Here is a 12,100-nt window from a genome sequence, read left to right on the forward strand (position 1 = left end):
TGCATGATGAGTGGATGGATGGTGGAGGATGGATAGAGGGATGGATGAACACAGAAGGAAGCAAGTTCCACAAATCTGTTCCAATCCCCCGTCCTCCACATTCAGACCTCAGGACCTCAGGACAGGCTCCGTGATTTTCAGGGCCCAGTGCACAGTGAAAATGTGGGTGCTTCCTTCTCAGCTTTACATGATAGCAGGAAGCCCCCAGAGTGCCCTTGCACAGGGCTGCGTGCCTGCACGGGTCACATGCTGTAAAGCCCGCCATGGACCTCCACAGCCAGGCTTCCAGCCCCTGACTCTCCCCTACCCCGCCCCCGCCCCGGCCAGCAAGTTTCCTCATGTCTGTCACCCCTACTGCAGCCTCTGAGGCCAGAGTGTATTCCTTTGCCAGATTCCTCCACATCTGAACCCAGTGTCCCTGCCAACACGGTGACACTCCCCAGCTCCTAAAGCACTGATTGGCGAATGCCACCCCCTCCTCAAAGGACGCATGGAGAGACCTTTAGAAACCAGCGATCGACGTTCCCCCTCTTGCCACATGAGGCTTCTTTCCAAGAGGAGGTTTCACGTGACCAGTGACTGGCAGGGAAGACGCGAGGTCAGAGGCCCAGCGCTCAGAGGCCCAGCGCTGGGCAGCTACCGGCACCTGCATGTCACCCTCTGGGGCCGCGGAACATCTGAAGGATGTCACTCACCGGCCGGGCGTTGCCGCATTGTGTCGGGTTCTCACGTCTGATGCTACAAGGCTCAGGCTTCCCCCGGAGCATGCACCTTCCAGAAGGGCGCTCAGAATGCAGGCTGCCGGTCCTGGCGGAGCTCCGCCCCTGGCAGCCACACCACGCTTTATGGACACTCCAAAGATAAAGTCCCGGCCCGCCTTTCCAGTTCCCCAGGCCACTGATCCAGTGTGCAAGCCCTTGGCATGCAGCCAGAGTCAGGAACCCACCTGGTCAGAGCAGGTCAAGCTGCCGGCCTGGGCGGATCTATCATAATTCTACTGAAAACACCACTAAATCCACTTTAATTGCTAATGCGGGTTGTAGTTAACATCCATCAACGATTTCTACCTTGGACAGGAAGGTTCCTTTGGGTAGTGCGGGGGGCGGGGGGTGTCGGAAGAAACTGCTGAGGGAACCCCGACCCCCACTCTGGCTGCCAAGGACCAGATCAGGCAGCCTTGGTGCTGAGGCTCCAGCTCCCTCCTGCTGTGCGGGTGCGTGTGCGGGTGCGTGTGCAGGTGCGTGTGCGTGTGCGTGCGTGCACGTGCGTGACTGCAGGCAGACCGCCCAGCACCAGCCTGCAAACACTGAGGCCAGCAGAGGCCCCTGGCTTTGCGTAGAGGGTCCTCACAGGCTCTCAGCCTCTCCCTCTGGGCCGCCCACCCACTGGTCACTTCCTCTCCGTCCCCACTGTCCAGGACCCCTTCCCACTTAAGTGCGTGCTGCAGCACTGCTCCCTGGCAGAGACACACGCTGCCCTCGTGGTTTCGTCCCCTCTGCCTGGACCTGGCCACTGGCTCAGAGCTGCCCAGTCTCGTCTGTTTCCCGGCACACTCCGTAAGCTTCAGGTGGGGACACGGAGCCTCAGAGATGTTGGGTGACTCGCCCAAGACCTCGCAGGGAGCCTGAGTCACATGGTGAAGATTGGAGCCCAGCCTGCATGTGGAGGCCCCACCTCCCCGCTGCCGAGGGCTGGACGAAGCCTGGCCTCCACCCCCCCACGTGGCCCCTCACGTGCTGCTCTGTCTTCTGTCTCTGCCCAGGCCTGCCCATTCAGATCCTCAAGCCGGCCACCTTCACCGAGACCACGCACTACCCGCTGCTCCTGGTCGTGTGAGTACCCTGGCCTCTTCCTTTCTCGGGGTGCTTGCTGGGGGCTCAGGAACAGCACGCAAACGAGCACTGAACCCATAATGACAAGAGGGGGACGTGATGTCACAAAGTAAATCCTCGGGCCAGCCGTCAGGGACATCAGGGTCTCGTCGCAGCTCTCGGCCACCCCAGACGTCAGAGGACGGGGCTCTGGGTCCCCTCGGGGCAGCTTGTTACCAGCAGCAGGTCCCACGGTCATAGGGCTCGGACACAGTCAGCTGCGGGCGAAGCCAGGCCACACCTGGCAGGGCAGCCTGTGAAGCTCCCAGGGGCCAAGGAAGGAGACGTCAAAATGCCTAAGGAAGTGGACCAGGCGGTAGGCATTTAAAACAAGGAGCCCGAAAGGAGGCAGACCACACACATGTGCACACACACGTGCACACGCCTGTCTGCTCCCCCTCCATCCGTACCCTGCGTTGACCGTCCGCACGGTGCCCTGGCTGCGGGCTGGCCCTCGGAGCGCTCACGTCCCTCAGCACGGGCGTGGGGACAATGCCACTCGCCCGCCTGGGCAACACAGTAGGACGTGGGGTCAGCACGAGGCAGCCAGGGGTCAGTCTCCCTCCTAGGTGGACACGGCCCCTCCAGACCCGGGGCCGTGACCCGACGCGTCAAGGCCATGCTGTCTTTTCTAGGGATGGCACCCCGGGCAGCCAGAGCGTGGCCGAGAAGTTCGAGGTGACCTGGGAGACGGTGATGGTGAGCAGCCACGGGGCCGTGGTGGTGAAGTGCGACGGCCGAGGCAGCGGCTTCCAGGGGACCAAGCTCCTGCACGAGGTGCGGCGGCGGCTGGGCGTCCTGGAGGAGAGGGACCAGACGGAGGCCGTGCGGTGAGCCCCGCCGCATGCACGCGCGCCACGGGGAAGGCAGGCGTGTCCCCTCCCCCACACGCAGCACGGGGACGGCGGGGGAGTGTCCCCAACCCCCCACGCACCACGGGGACAATGGGGAGTGTCCCCTCCCCCGTACACAGCACGGGACAAAGGGGAGTGTCCCCTCCCCCGCACACACGCTCCACGGGGACAACGGGGAGTGTCCCCAACCCCCCGCACGCCACGGGGACAATGGGGAGTGTCCCCTCCCCCGCACACAGCACGGGGACGATGGGGGAGTTGGTGGGGCGCATCCCCTCCCCCCCTCACGCCACAAGGATGGCGGGGCGTGTCCTCAAGGCCGCGCCACGGCCCTCCCCTGAGGCTGTGTCCCCTGTCACTGCACACATCTGCGTGTGAAACATTCCACGGCAAGTGTTGCCGCCAGCAACGTTGTCCCGCAGACCGTCACGCTGGCTGTCCCCGGCCAGCAGCTTGTCAGTTGAGTCAATCACGAAACAAGGTGCAGAGACTGAGTCGGACCCGCGCGGCTTCCCGGGGCCGTGGTGACAGACCCTGGCCTGCGGCCACACGTGTCTGTGCCCTTGTTCCCAGGGAACGAGAGACGGGGGAGGGAAGGATGGACGGACCGGGGGAGGGGAGCGAGCTTGAGCGAGCACGGAGCCACGCAGCGGGTCGCCGTGCCACGCAGAGGAGGCCCCCTGCACACCCAGGCGGTCCCCGGGAGCCCCGCACGGCCGCGGTGGCGCTGCCTGCTCGCCTCGTCCTCCGCGTCCCTTCGTGGGCTCGGCATGAGCAGCGGCTCATGGAGCACGGAGAGGCTTAGCCAGGGACTGGCGGACCTTTCCCTGCCCGTGTTATGGTCGCCCTGGGAGAAAAGGCATCGAGGATCTGTGCCAGGTGACACCTAGCCTTCGGGCTCATGGCTGGCGAGCGAGTTTTCAGTCGTCCGGCGGGGAAGACGGAGCGTGGAGCTCTGGCCGCTGAGAGACCTCGCGGGGACCAGCCCCGGCCTCCCGCACACAGAACAAGGAGGGCCAGGAAAACACAGAAAACGGAGACCGAGCACCGCTCTTAGGGGCGCGAGAGCGGATGCTGGGCCCGGCATACGGAGAAGGCGACACGGCCCAGGTCGCGCTGTCTGTTGACTGCGGGACTGTGAGTGGGCGTGGCCTCTCGCGTCACCTGTCGGCAGCCTGTGCACTCTGCAGGTTTAAAGGACTTTACTCGACGGGCTTCTCAAAACGCCTTCTCTCTTGTTTTAAAAAGACGGCGGGCACCAGGCCCTGTGAGCCCACAATCTTTAAATGAGTGAAACGGTGAGCTCGGGCCTGAATGGCCCTGTCTCCTCCAGGGGCTTCTGAGCTAGTGGGAGACAGACGGGGGACACGTCCAGAGCCCCGTGTGTCACAGACAGAAGGCGTGCAGGAGGGAGAACTTTCTGCGGCCCCGATGGTGCAGGGAGGTTACATGCATTTGCCTGGACTGTGACATCGACATACGCAGCGTCAAACGTGCTTTAGAAATGAGGAGCTGTGTCGCGTCTGGAAGTTCGGGGCTGACGGATCCGGACCCCCGGCACGGCCACCGAAGCCGCAGGCCCGCTGTGTCCCCGCAGGAGCAGCTGGCTGCACGATCTTCATCCCCGCCAGCAGCTTGAGAGGGAGCCAGTGCCAGAAACTTCCGCACGGGAAGGGAGGAGCTTCCGGAAGCACCTGCACGGTGGCCCTTGCGTGTCCTGCCCACCGCGGCGCCGGAACCCGCGTTGGTGCGGGCCGCACCCCGGGGCCCGCAGAGGAAGGCCCGCCAGCAGGCGGGCCGGCAGCCGCCAGTGCCCGCTACCGAAAACGTCTCTGGAAAAGCAAACGGGACGCAGCTGGGCTCGGAGGGGACGGGGCACTGTGTCAGCGGCCGTGGGGGTGGCAGTGCAGCCTGCCTTCCTGCGTGTCCCTCCTCCTTGAGGCCTCCACTTGCCCGCCACTGTCTCCTGGCCTGGCCGCCTTGGTCCGACCCCTACCCGTGGAGCCCACGTGAGGACATGGTGTCCTTCGGTCACGCCCGCAGGCACCCCCTGCAGCTGTTCGGCTGCGTCTGGCCGCCCCCTCTCCGAGCACGGGGACAATGTGGGGCGAAGCCTGTCTCACACTCACAGAGTTTTCGAAACCTACGGAATTGGTCTGGCCATCTGCTCGGAAACAAGGCGGGACCTGGTCCGGAACACAGGGAACGATGTCACCCTCAGCCCCCGAAGCTCTCGAGAGCGACACGGCACCGTCACACACCACACAGCTGGGGAACGAGCAGACGTCCTTAGGAAGCCGAGAGAGACGCAGACGTCCCCAGCCAGAGGGGACCGCCAGGCTCTGCGTAGGGTCTGGGTTAGGGTCTGGGTCTGTATTTTCATTAGCGAGAAATAGCCCAGGTTCACCCACGTAAGAAACCACGAGCCCAGCCCACCACGCCAGCCCCCCGAAGCTCCCATCAGGGTTCTGCAGCCCCCCTGCACCCCACACTCTCATCGTGGAGCCTGTGGGTGACTCTTTCCGTAGCAGATGACACGAGCCACGTCCCCTCGCAGGCTGAGCCAGTGTGTAAGGGGCGAGGACAGTCCCATGACTGGACGGTGTGAGCACGGCGTGGACCCAGGCTGGGTCTCGGGGCACCGGCCGAGAACGGAGAGTGTGGGCTGAGGCTCGGGCCGTGGGAAGGCACAGCGTGCAGGGCGCAGTGCGGGTGACCCGGGGGTGGGCAGGGTGCGTGGAGAACGGGCGGGGACAGAAACACTCAAACCGGGCGCTTCGAGGAGGCGCTTCGAATTAAGGGAGCACAGGCAGCGGGGAGTCTGCCTCCCAATGGGCACGAGACAGGGACCCCCTCCCCGGGGGTCGGGGACAGAGGACACCATGGGTGGAGTGGGAGCCTGGCGCCCTGGCCCCCGGCCTGGGAGCACATAACCACAGCGCCTTTCCTCCCGGAGTCGGGGGTGACCGGGGGCCCGTGGGCCACGTGGGGGTGGGCTGCAGTGGGGGACAGGGACCTGGCAGACCTGGAGGCATCCGGACCTGCCTCGGTGCCCTCGCTCGCCGTGTCCCCGGCCACCGGGCATCACCGGATGCCGTACACAGCGACGGCCGGTGCCTCGAGCTTTGCCCATGGGCATACCGCACACGCAGCGAACAATCACACGAGAACTCGGGGTCTCCTCACGGCGGTGGGGTCTCCGTGCTCCAGAGGGCGGGCCGCACAGCCCTGCAGGGGTGGGGGCGGGGGACGCGGCCACGCTGGGCGCTAACCACCCTCTCTCCTCGGCCCCGCAGGACGATGCTGAGGGAGCAGTACATCGACAGAGCGCGCGTGGCCGTGTTTGGGAAGGTGAGCTGTGCTGCCTCGTCTGGTCACCCCGTCCAGGAGTGTGGCCGCAGCTCGCTGGGGACGTCTCTGGGCCGGCGGTGGGCGAGCGGCCGTGTTTCTAGGCGTGAGAGGTGGGACGCTCAGCGCCTCCGGCTGTGGCCAGCTGGCTTGTCCTTTTATGTCACGGAAGGAGAGACGGAAAGGAGTGGGTCTTGGGCACCCTGCGGGGCCCCCGTTCTCTGAGGGGCCCCCAGCAAGGCCGCGGGGTTCGCTCTCTGCACCTTCACGTCTGTGCATCGTCGCAAGTGGTCCCTACTCGAGTTTACCGGCTCCGCTGCCTGGGAGGGAGGGGGTTCACGCCGTGAGCCAGCAGAACGGACAAGCTCCCACGGGCCGGCCCACGTCCAGAGCCTGTAGCCGGACGCAGTGGAGGCGGCGGCTGCAGGCAGGTCCCTGGGGAGCCACTTCGCATCACCCGGGCACAAGGCACTGCCATTCTTAGGTGGCCTCGTCCCTTGGCCCCTGATCTCAAGAAGGCCAGAGGCAGGTGCGTGAGCAGAGATGCGTCTCCCTGGGGAGAACGGCTCACAGTGCAGGCCCCACCGAGGCGCCTCGCAGCAGCCTGCCCACAGGTGGCAGCCGCCAGAGGCAGCCCTGCAGGTGGCAGTTGCCAGAGGTAACCCCGCAGGTGGCAGCCACCACAGGCAACGCAGATGACCTGCCACGCCATCACCTCCGGAACCTGTGAGGGGCACACAGTGCACCTGAGACGTGGCCCTGCCTTGGGGGTGGTCCCTGGAGCCCTCCTCTAGCCCCTCTGTACCTGCCAGAGGTAAGGCGGTGAAGCCAGGGCCCGGTGGCCCCCTCCACAGCCGAGGGACAGACCAGAGCCTGGACGCCGTCCTAGAGGTTCATTCTGTGCTGTTGGGGGTCCACGCACCGGCTTGAGGGGCTCAGAGCCAGCCGCACAGTTTGTCAGGCCTGACCACGTGTCCCCACCCGCACGGCGTTTACTGCCCAGCAGCGTGACAGTGACTCGAAGCAGGGCGCCCGGGCCAGCCGCTAGTCTCTGGCCTCGCTCCACTGTTGGCGAGACACCCGGGCTCCCTCTCAGGGCACTGAGACTCGGCCCACCTCCGGGGACTTCAGACACTCGCTCTGGACCCAGAGACGTAGGTGTCCCCACGCGGGAAATGGGCTTGCTGAACGAGTGGCCGATTCCGCTGGCCGGCAGTGCGTGTGCTGGGGGAGGGGCCCGCACGCTCCAGAGTGCAGCTCGGGTCCGTCCTCCAGACGGTCCTGGGAGCGCGCCCGCTGTCCTCTGCTGGTCACCTTCCTTTGGTGGCTCTGCGGTGCGGGGCCCTCGCCCCTTTGTGTCGGATGCTGGGACGGAGCCCGTGTGGGTTCACGACCACGCCTCACTGACCGGCTCCGTGCAGGCCGTTTTCTCGTTCGCTCACGGCCAGAGTCAGTCTGGGCGCCACCGGGCTCTGCCTCCCCTCGGCCTGAGGCACGGGGCCCCCTGGAGCCACCGCGGGCCCCCCAAACTGTGGACTTGTCGCTGTGCCCAGATGGGGGAGCCGGGGAGGGCCACCTGCCGGCTGCTTTCTGCAGAACGTTTCTCTCCCCGAAACCCTCGTAAACCTCAGGGTTCACTAGCAAAAATATGTCCAGCACTTTAAAAAAACAAACAAACAAACTCTTTTTAGAGTAGTTGCAAGTTCACAGCAAAATGGAGAGCGAGGTAGAGTGATTCCCCCTGCTCACCGCCCCCAAAACGCACACACAGCCCCCCCACCAGATACACGCCCCCGGCAGACGGGACCTCGGTGACAACGGGTGAACCTACGGGGACATGTCATCTCCCCAAGTCCACAGTCGACGTGAGGGCTCACCCTCCATGTTGTGCGTTCTGTGGGTTCAGACAGCGTACAATGACACGCACCCCCCATTAAAGTCACACAGCGGCTCCACTGCCCTGAACATCCCCTGTGCTCTGCCTGTCCACCGCCCCCTCAGCCCCTGGCAGCCAATGACCTCGTCACTCTCCCCGGGGCTCGGTCTTCTCCTGAAGGTCATGGTTGGCGTCACGTGGGGCGTCACGTGGGGTGTCACCGTGCAGTCTGCTTCCTTTCACTGGGTGGGGTCCCCGTCCCCATCTTCTCACGCTTAACTGGTGTTCGAAAACGGCGTCAGACTGGAGTCAAGCCAGAGGGTTAAAACGTGCACGAATCACCCCTTTTCCACAAATAACCTGGAGAAACCCATTACGTCACGGCACACGATAATAGAAGGAAGATGTAAGGTCCCACGAAGTTTCATAATCCCCAGAAGCCGGGGAAGTGGCCACCCCGAGCCAGGTCCCGTGACGCGCACTTAACGTCCCTCCGTCTCCTTCCTCGGCTCGTTGGCTCATTCATTTTGCGTGCTGAGTGACGCGCCGCTCTCTGGAGGACCAGTGGGTCCATCTGTCCATTGCTGAAGGACGCGTTGGTCACTTCCCAGTCTTAGCAGCTGTGAGTGGAGCCGCCGTGACCGTCCACGTGCAGGCTTCGTGTGACAGTCTTCAGCTCCTTTGGGGAGACGCTGGGGCGCATGATTGCGGGGTCGCAGGGTGAGAGCACGCTTAGCTCTGCAAGAAGCCGCCACACTGTCCTCCAGAGCGGCTGCCCCGGGCCGCGTCCCCGCCAGCAGTGCGTGAGCTGCCGCTGCCCCGCGTCCCCGCCAGCACTCGGTGGTGACCGTCCACACTTTAAATAAACAAACCGCAGAATGACCTGGAAGGACTTGCAGATTCCATCAACAATATATGTCATTAGCCAGGGAACAAAAAGACTTTTGTCACTAAGACAAGGCACTCGGTTCCACTGAAGGAGCCACTCCCACACAGCACGCATGAACAGCCGCATCGTGAACGGTTAGTGCCGTGGTGAGAGGGGCCTGGGCGTCACGTCCCCTCCGTCAGGCGGCGGGTTCTCCACACTCACCGACACGCGCACACGCGCACACGCGCACGCCAGCCCCTGCCCCGCCCTGCTGCTCTCCCCGCCCGCCTCTCCCCATCCAAACTCCTGTGTCCCACACCCGTGAGGCCTTTGGGGACACTGGAGCCCGTCCGAACCAAGCAGCTTTGAGGGCGCCCGTGGCAGACGACGATGTGAGGGCTGGCACTCTCTGGGAGGCCCACGTAGAAGGGGGCGCTTTCGTGTCAACCCCAAGGCAAGGGACAGAGGGGAATCTGGGGGGTCGCCCGCGTGCAGGACACGCGTGGGCGTCCGTCTCGGGGTGACCCCTGGGCGGGCTGTCAGGGCAGACCAGTACGGGAGCCCTTTGTCACCACCGCCGCCTTGGCCCGCTCTCGAAATCACAGAAAATGGGTCAGCTTTGCCCGCGGACAAGAAACGGGGGACACGATGGTGCCCCCGGTGACCCCGCACTCACAGGGCGCCCACCCTGGAGCACGCGCCCACGCACGTCACGCCCTCTTCACGCGGCTCGACGCTGGGGCCCAGCAGGGCGGGGCCGGCGTCACGCAGCCCCCGGGCGGGAAGGAATCCACTTGCCATCTCCCCTTCCCTAAACCATTTTTAAGTGGACGTTCAAAAAAAACCAAAACCAAACTACGTGGAAATGGCTGCCCGAGAGGCCGGCGCGGCCGAGTGCTGGTGCTGAGCCCGCCCCCCCTCTGTCTCGCACCCAGGACTACGGCGGGTACCTGAGCACGTCCATCCTCCCAGCGAAGGACGCGAACCAAGGCCCCATCTTCGCCTGCGGCGCTGCTCTCTCGCCGATCACGGACTTCAAGCTCCACGGTAACGGCCAGTCTCCTGGACGGAGAGCCCAGCCCCGCGCTTGGGCCCCGCAGCCTCCCCTCGGCTCTGCGTCCCCACCCGCCCCCACCGCAGGCACCCCAGAGTTGTAGGGCTCATGGGCGAAGCCTCATAGAGAGCCTGGGGGACAGGGAAGGTGGGTTTCGAGCCCCCCGTTCTGGATAAAAGTGGCTGGTCCACTGATGCCCGTAAACCACATCCGACATACGTGACCAGGACTTGCAGGGAGCTGGGAAAAGCTCACATGTCCCCAAAGGGAAGGGGGTGAGCCGCACACCCCACCGTGGCTGCCCAGGCCCCGTGTCCTGCTCTGGTCTGGGGCCCGGCGTGGGGCTGCGCCCGGCGGGCTGCTTGGAGGGCTGCTCGGGTGGTAAGCAGTGGCGGTCTCTGCGGTCAGCCCCGCCCTGCCCTCAGCCAGCACCTTTCCTTGGAGACAGTGGCTTCCTCATGGGCAGGGGTCGGAGCCCAGGGACAGGTGACAGGAGGCTCACTGCAGGGACCAGACAGGGAGCAGACCTCCCGAGCGTGGGAATCGGACCTCCGCCCAGGCCAGACCACCATCGTGGCTCTGTCCCTGCGGTGGGTGCCAGGCTCCCTGCCGTCACCGTCCTCCGCTCAGCCAGCCCCTCCTCCCGGGACGTGGGCGGCTCCGGGACTTGAACCCCTGCTTTAAATGCTCCGTGGCTGCACCTCCCACACGCCCCATCTCCGAACCGGTGGACCCCGGGGAAGGCCCCGGCGACCACTGTGGCGTCCAGCGGCGTCCGGCTCCCGCAGCCAAGTGTGCCAGCGGGCACGCTGACCTTCACAGGGTGCCCTGATGCAGATGTCACCTTCTGATCGTACGAGCACTGAGTCCACGTTTTTAATCATTTAAGTTTAATCTCCCCGCGGGAGAGCATGTAACATAGTTTGTACTTTTTCAAATTCAGGGCGTCTTGACTTTTAAAATCATGCCACTTCACATTCGCCTGGTTTGAATGCACGTAGGTGCTGCCGTCCAGCATGAGACTTGTCACGGTGCCCAGACGGGGGTGTGGGGGGACGTCTCCGCGTTGTCTCTTCTACCTGGCAGAGGTCGTCCCTGAACCCCTTGCTGTCTGCAGCACTGTCCCCTCAGCCCGTGCTGTCTCCGCCCGCAGCGTCCACCGGACCCGCCGTCACGGTAGAACAGAGACGTGCGAGGCTCGTTTAAAAACTGAGTAAATCCTGAAGGACGTTTTCTCCCATATGTTGGGATGAAGTGGGGGGTTCTCCCGTTTATTCAGTATTCAGACTGATTAGCTTTTGCTTAATTAAAGTCTCTCTGTCCTGCTAAAAAGCCCGCCCCCAACGCTGTCATTCAGTGTCACCGTGGTGCATTCCATCTCATTTGCCGTGGAAAGGCCTGAGAGATTGAGTTTGGTTTTCTAAAAACGAACATTGGCCGCTGTTTGTTTTGAGTGGAAATGGGTCTGCTGGCCGCCCCAGCCCCGCCCCGGGGCACCCCTAGTCCGGGGCTCCCCATGGATGCGCTAACCCTCCCTTCCCATCTCGTGCCCAGCATCGGCGTTTTCCGAGAGGTACCTGGGCCTCCACGGACTTGACAACAGAGCCTACGAGGTGAGTTTGGGCGCAGCTGCCACTTGGCCAAATGGGGGACTTGACACAGTTAGTCCCCTGTTCTCTGGGGTCCCCTTTCCCACCCTCCCACCACCTACTGCTGTGCCCCACCCTCCATCGGAGCCCACTCTGAGAAGACCTGTGGGCCTCCTCCTGCCGCCCTGTGAACTGGGTGACTGTGGCCCCTCGGGGGTCACTGACGTCCTGATCCAGAGCCTGGTGGGACGGGGAATGTAGGGGGGGTGACGAGGGGGGTGCCTCCCAGGGTCCACAGACGTTGGGCGTTCGTGACTCCAGGCTGCCCGGTGTCCAAGGCCAGTTCCGCTTTGGGAGAATAAGCTGTTTATTGGGGGCGGAGTGGAGGGACGGAAACCTGTGATGCCACCTGCCAAGTCACACATTTGGTGGCTCGGGGTGGAACGTCACCCATGTACTTATGCACCGGGGCCCAGTGCAGAGGCCAGAGCGTGTTGCAGGGCAGGGCTGTGGCCTGGAGGTCGAAGCTTTGGCACGGACGGCGGGACGGTCTGGCCAGGATGTCACCTCCCTCTGAGGCGGCCTCTTGTCCCCTTGCCCCTGGGCCTCGAAGGTGGTGGCGGGAGGGAACCGGAGG

General features: G+C 64.3%; 1 protein-coding gene across 1 annotated transcript; it reads left to right on the forward strand.

Annotated features, from left to right (window-relative positions):
- Positions 1 to 1,762: 1,762 nt before the first annotated feature.
- On the forward strand, positions 1,763 to 11,487 carry LOC120606079 (dipeptidyl aminopeptidase-like protein 6; the record flags this gene model as incomplete). Its single annotated transcript, XM_039867195.1, has 5 exons — positions 1,763 to 1,832; positions 2,507 to 2,701; positions 6,022 to 6,076; positions 9,756 to 9,867; positions 11,429 to 11,487. Coding segments are annotated over 5 exons (491 nt in total), but the record flags the coding sequence as incomplete, so codon positions are not given.
- Between the last annotated feature and the right edge of the window lie 613 nt (positions 11,488 to 12,100).

The sequence above is a fragment of the Pteropus medius genome, unplaced genomic scaffold (genome assembly GCF_902729225.1).
Source record: "Pteropus medius unplaced genomic scaffold, Ma_sr-lr_union100, whole genome shotgun sequence".
In the NCBI taxonomy this organism is placed as follows: Eukaryota; Metazoa; Chordata; class Mammalia; order Chiroptera; family Pteropodidae; genus Pteropus; species Pteropus medius.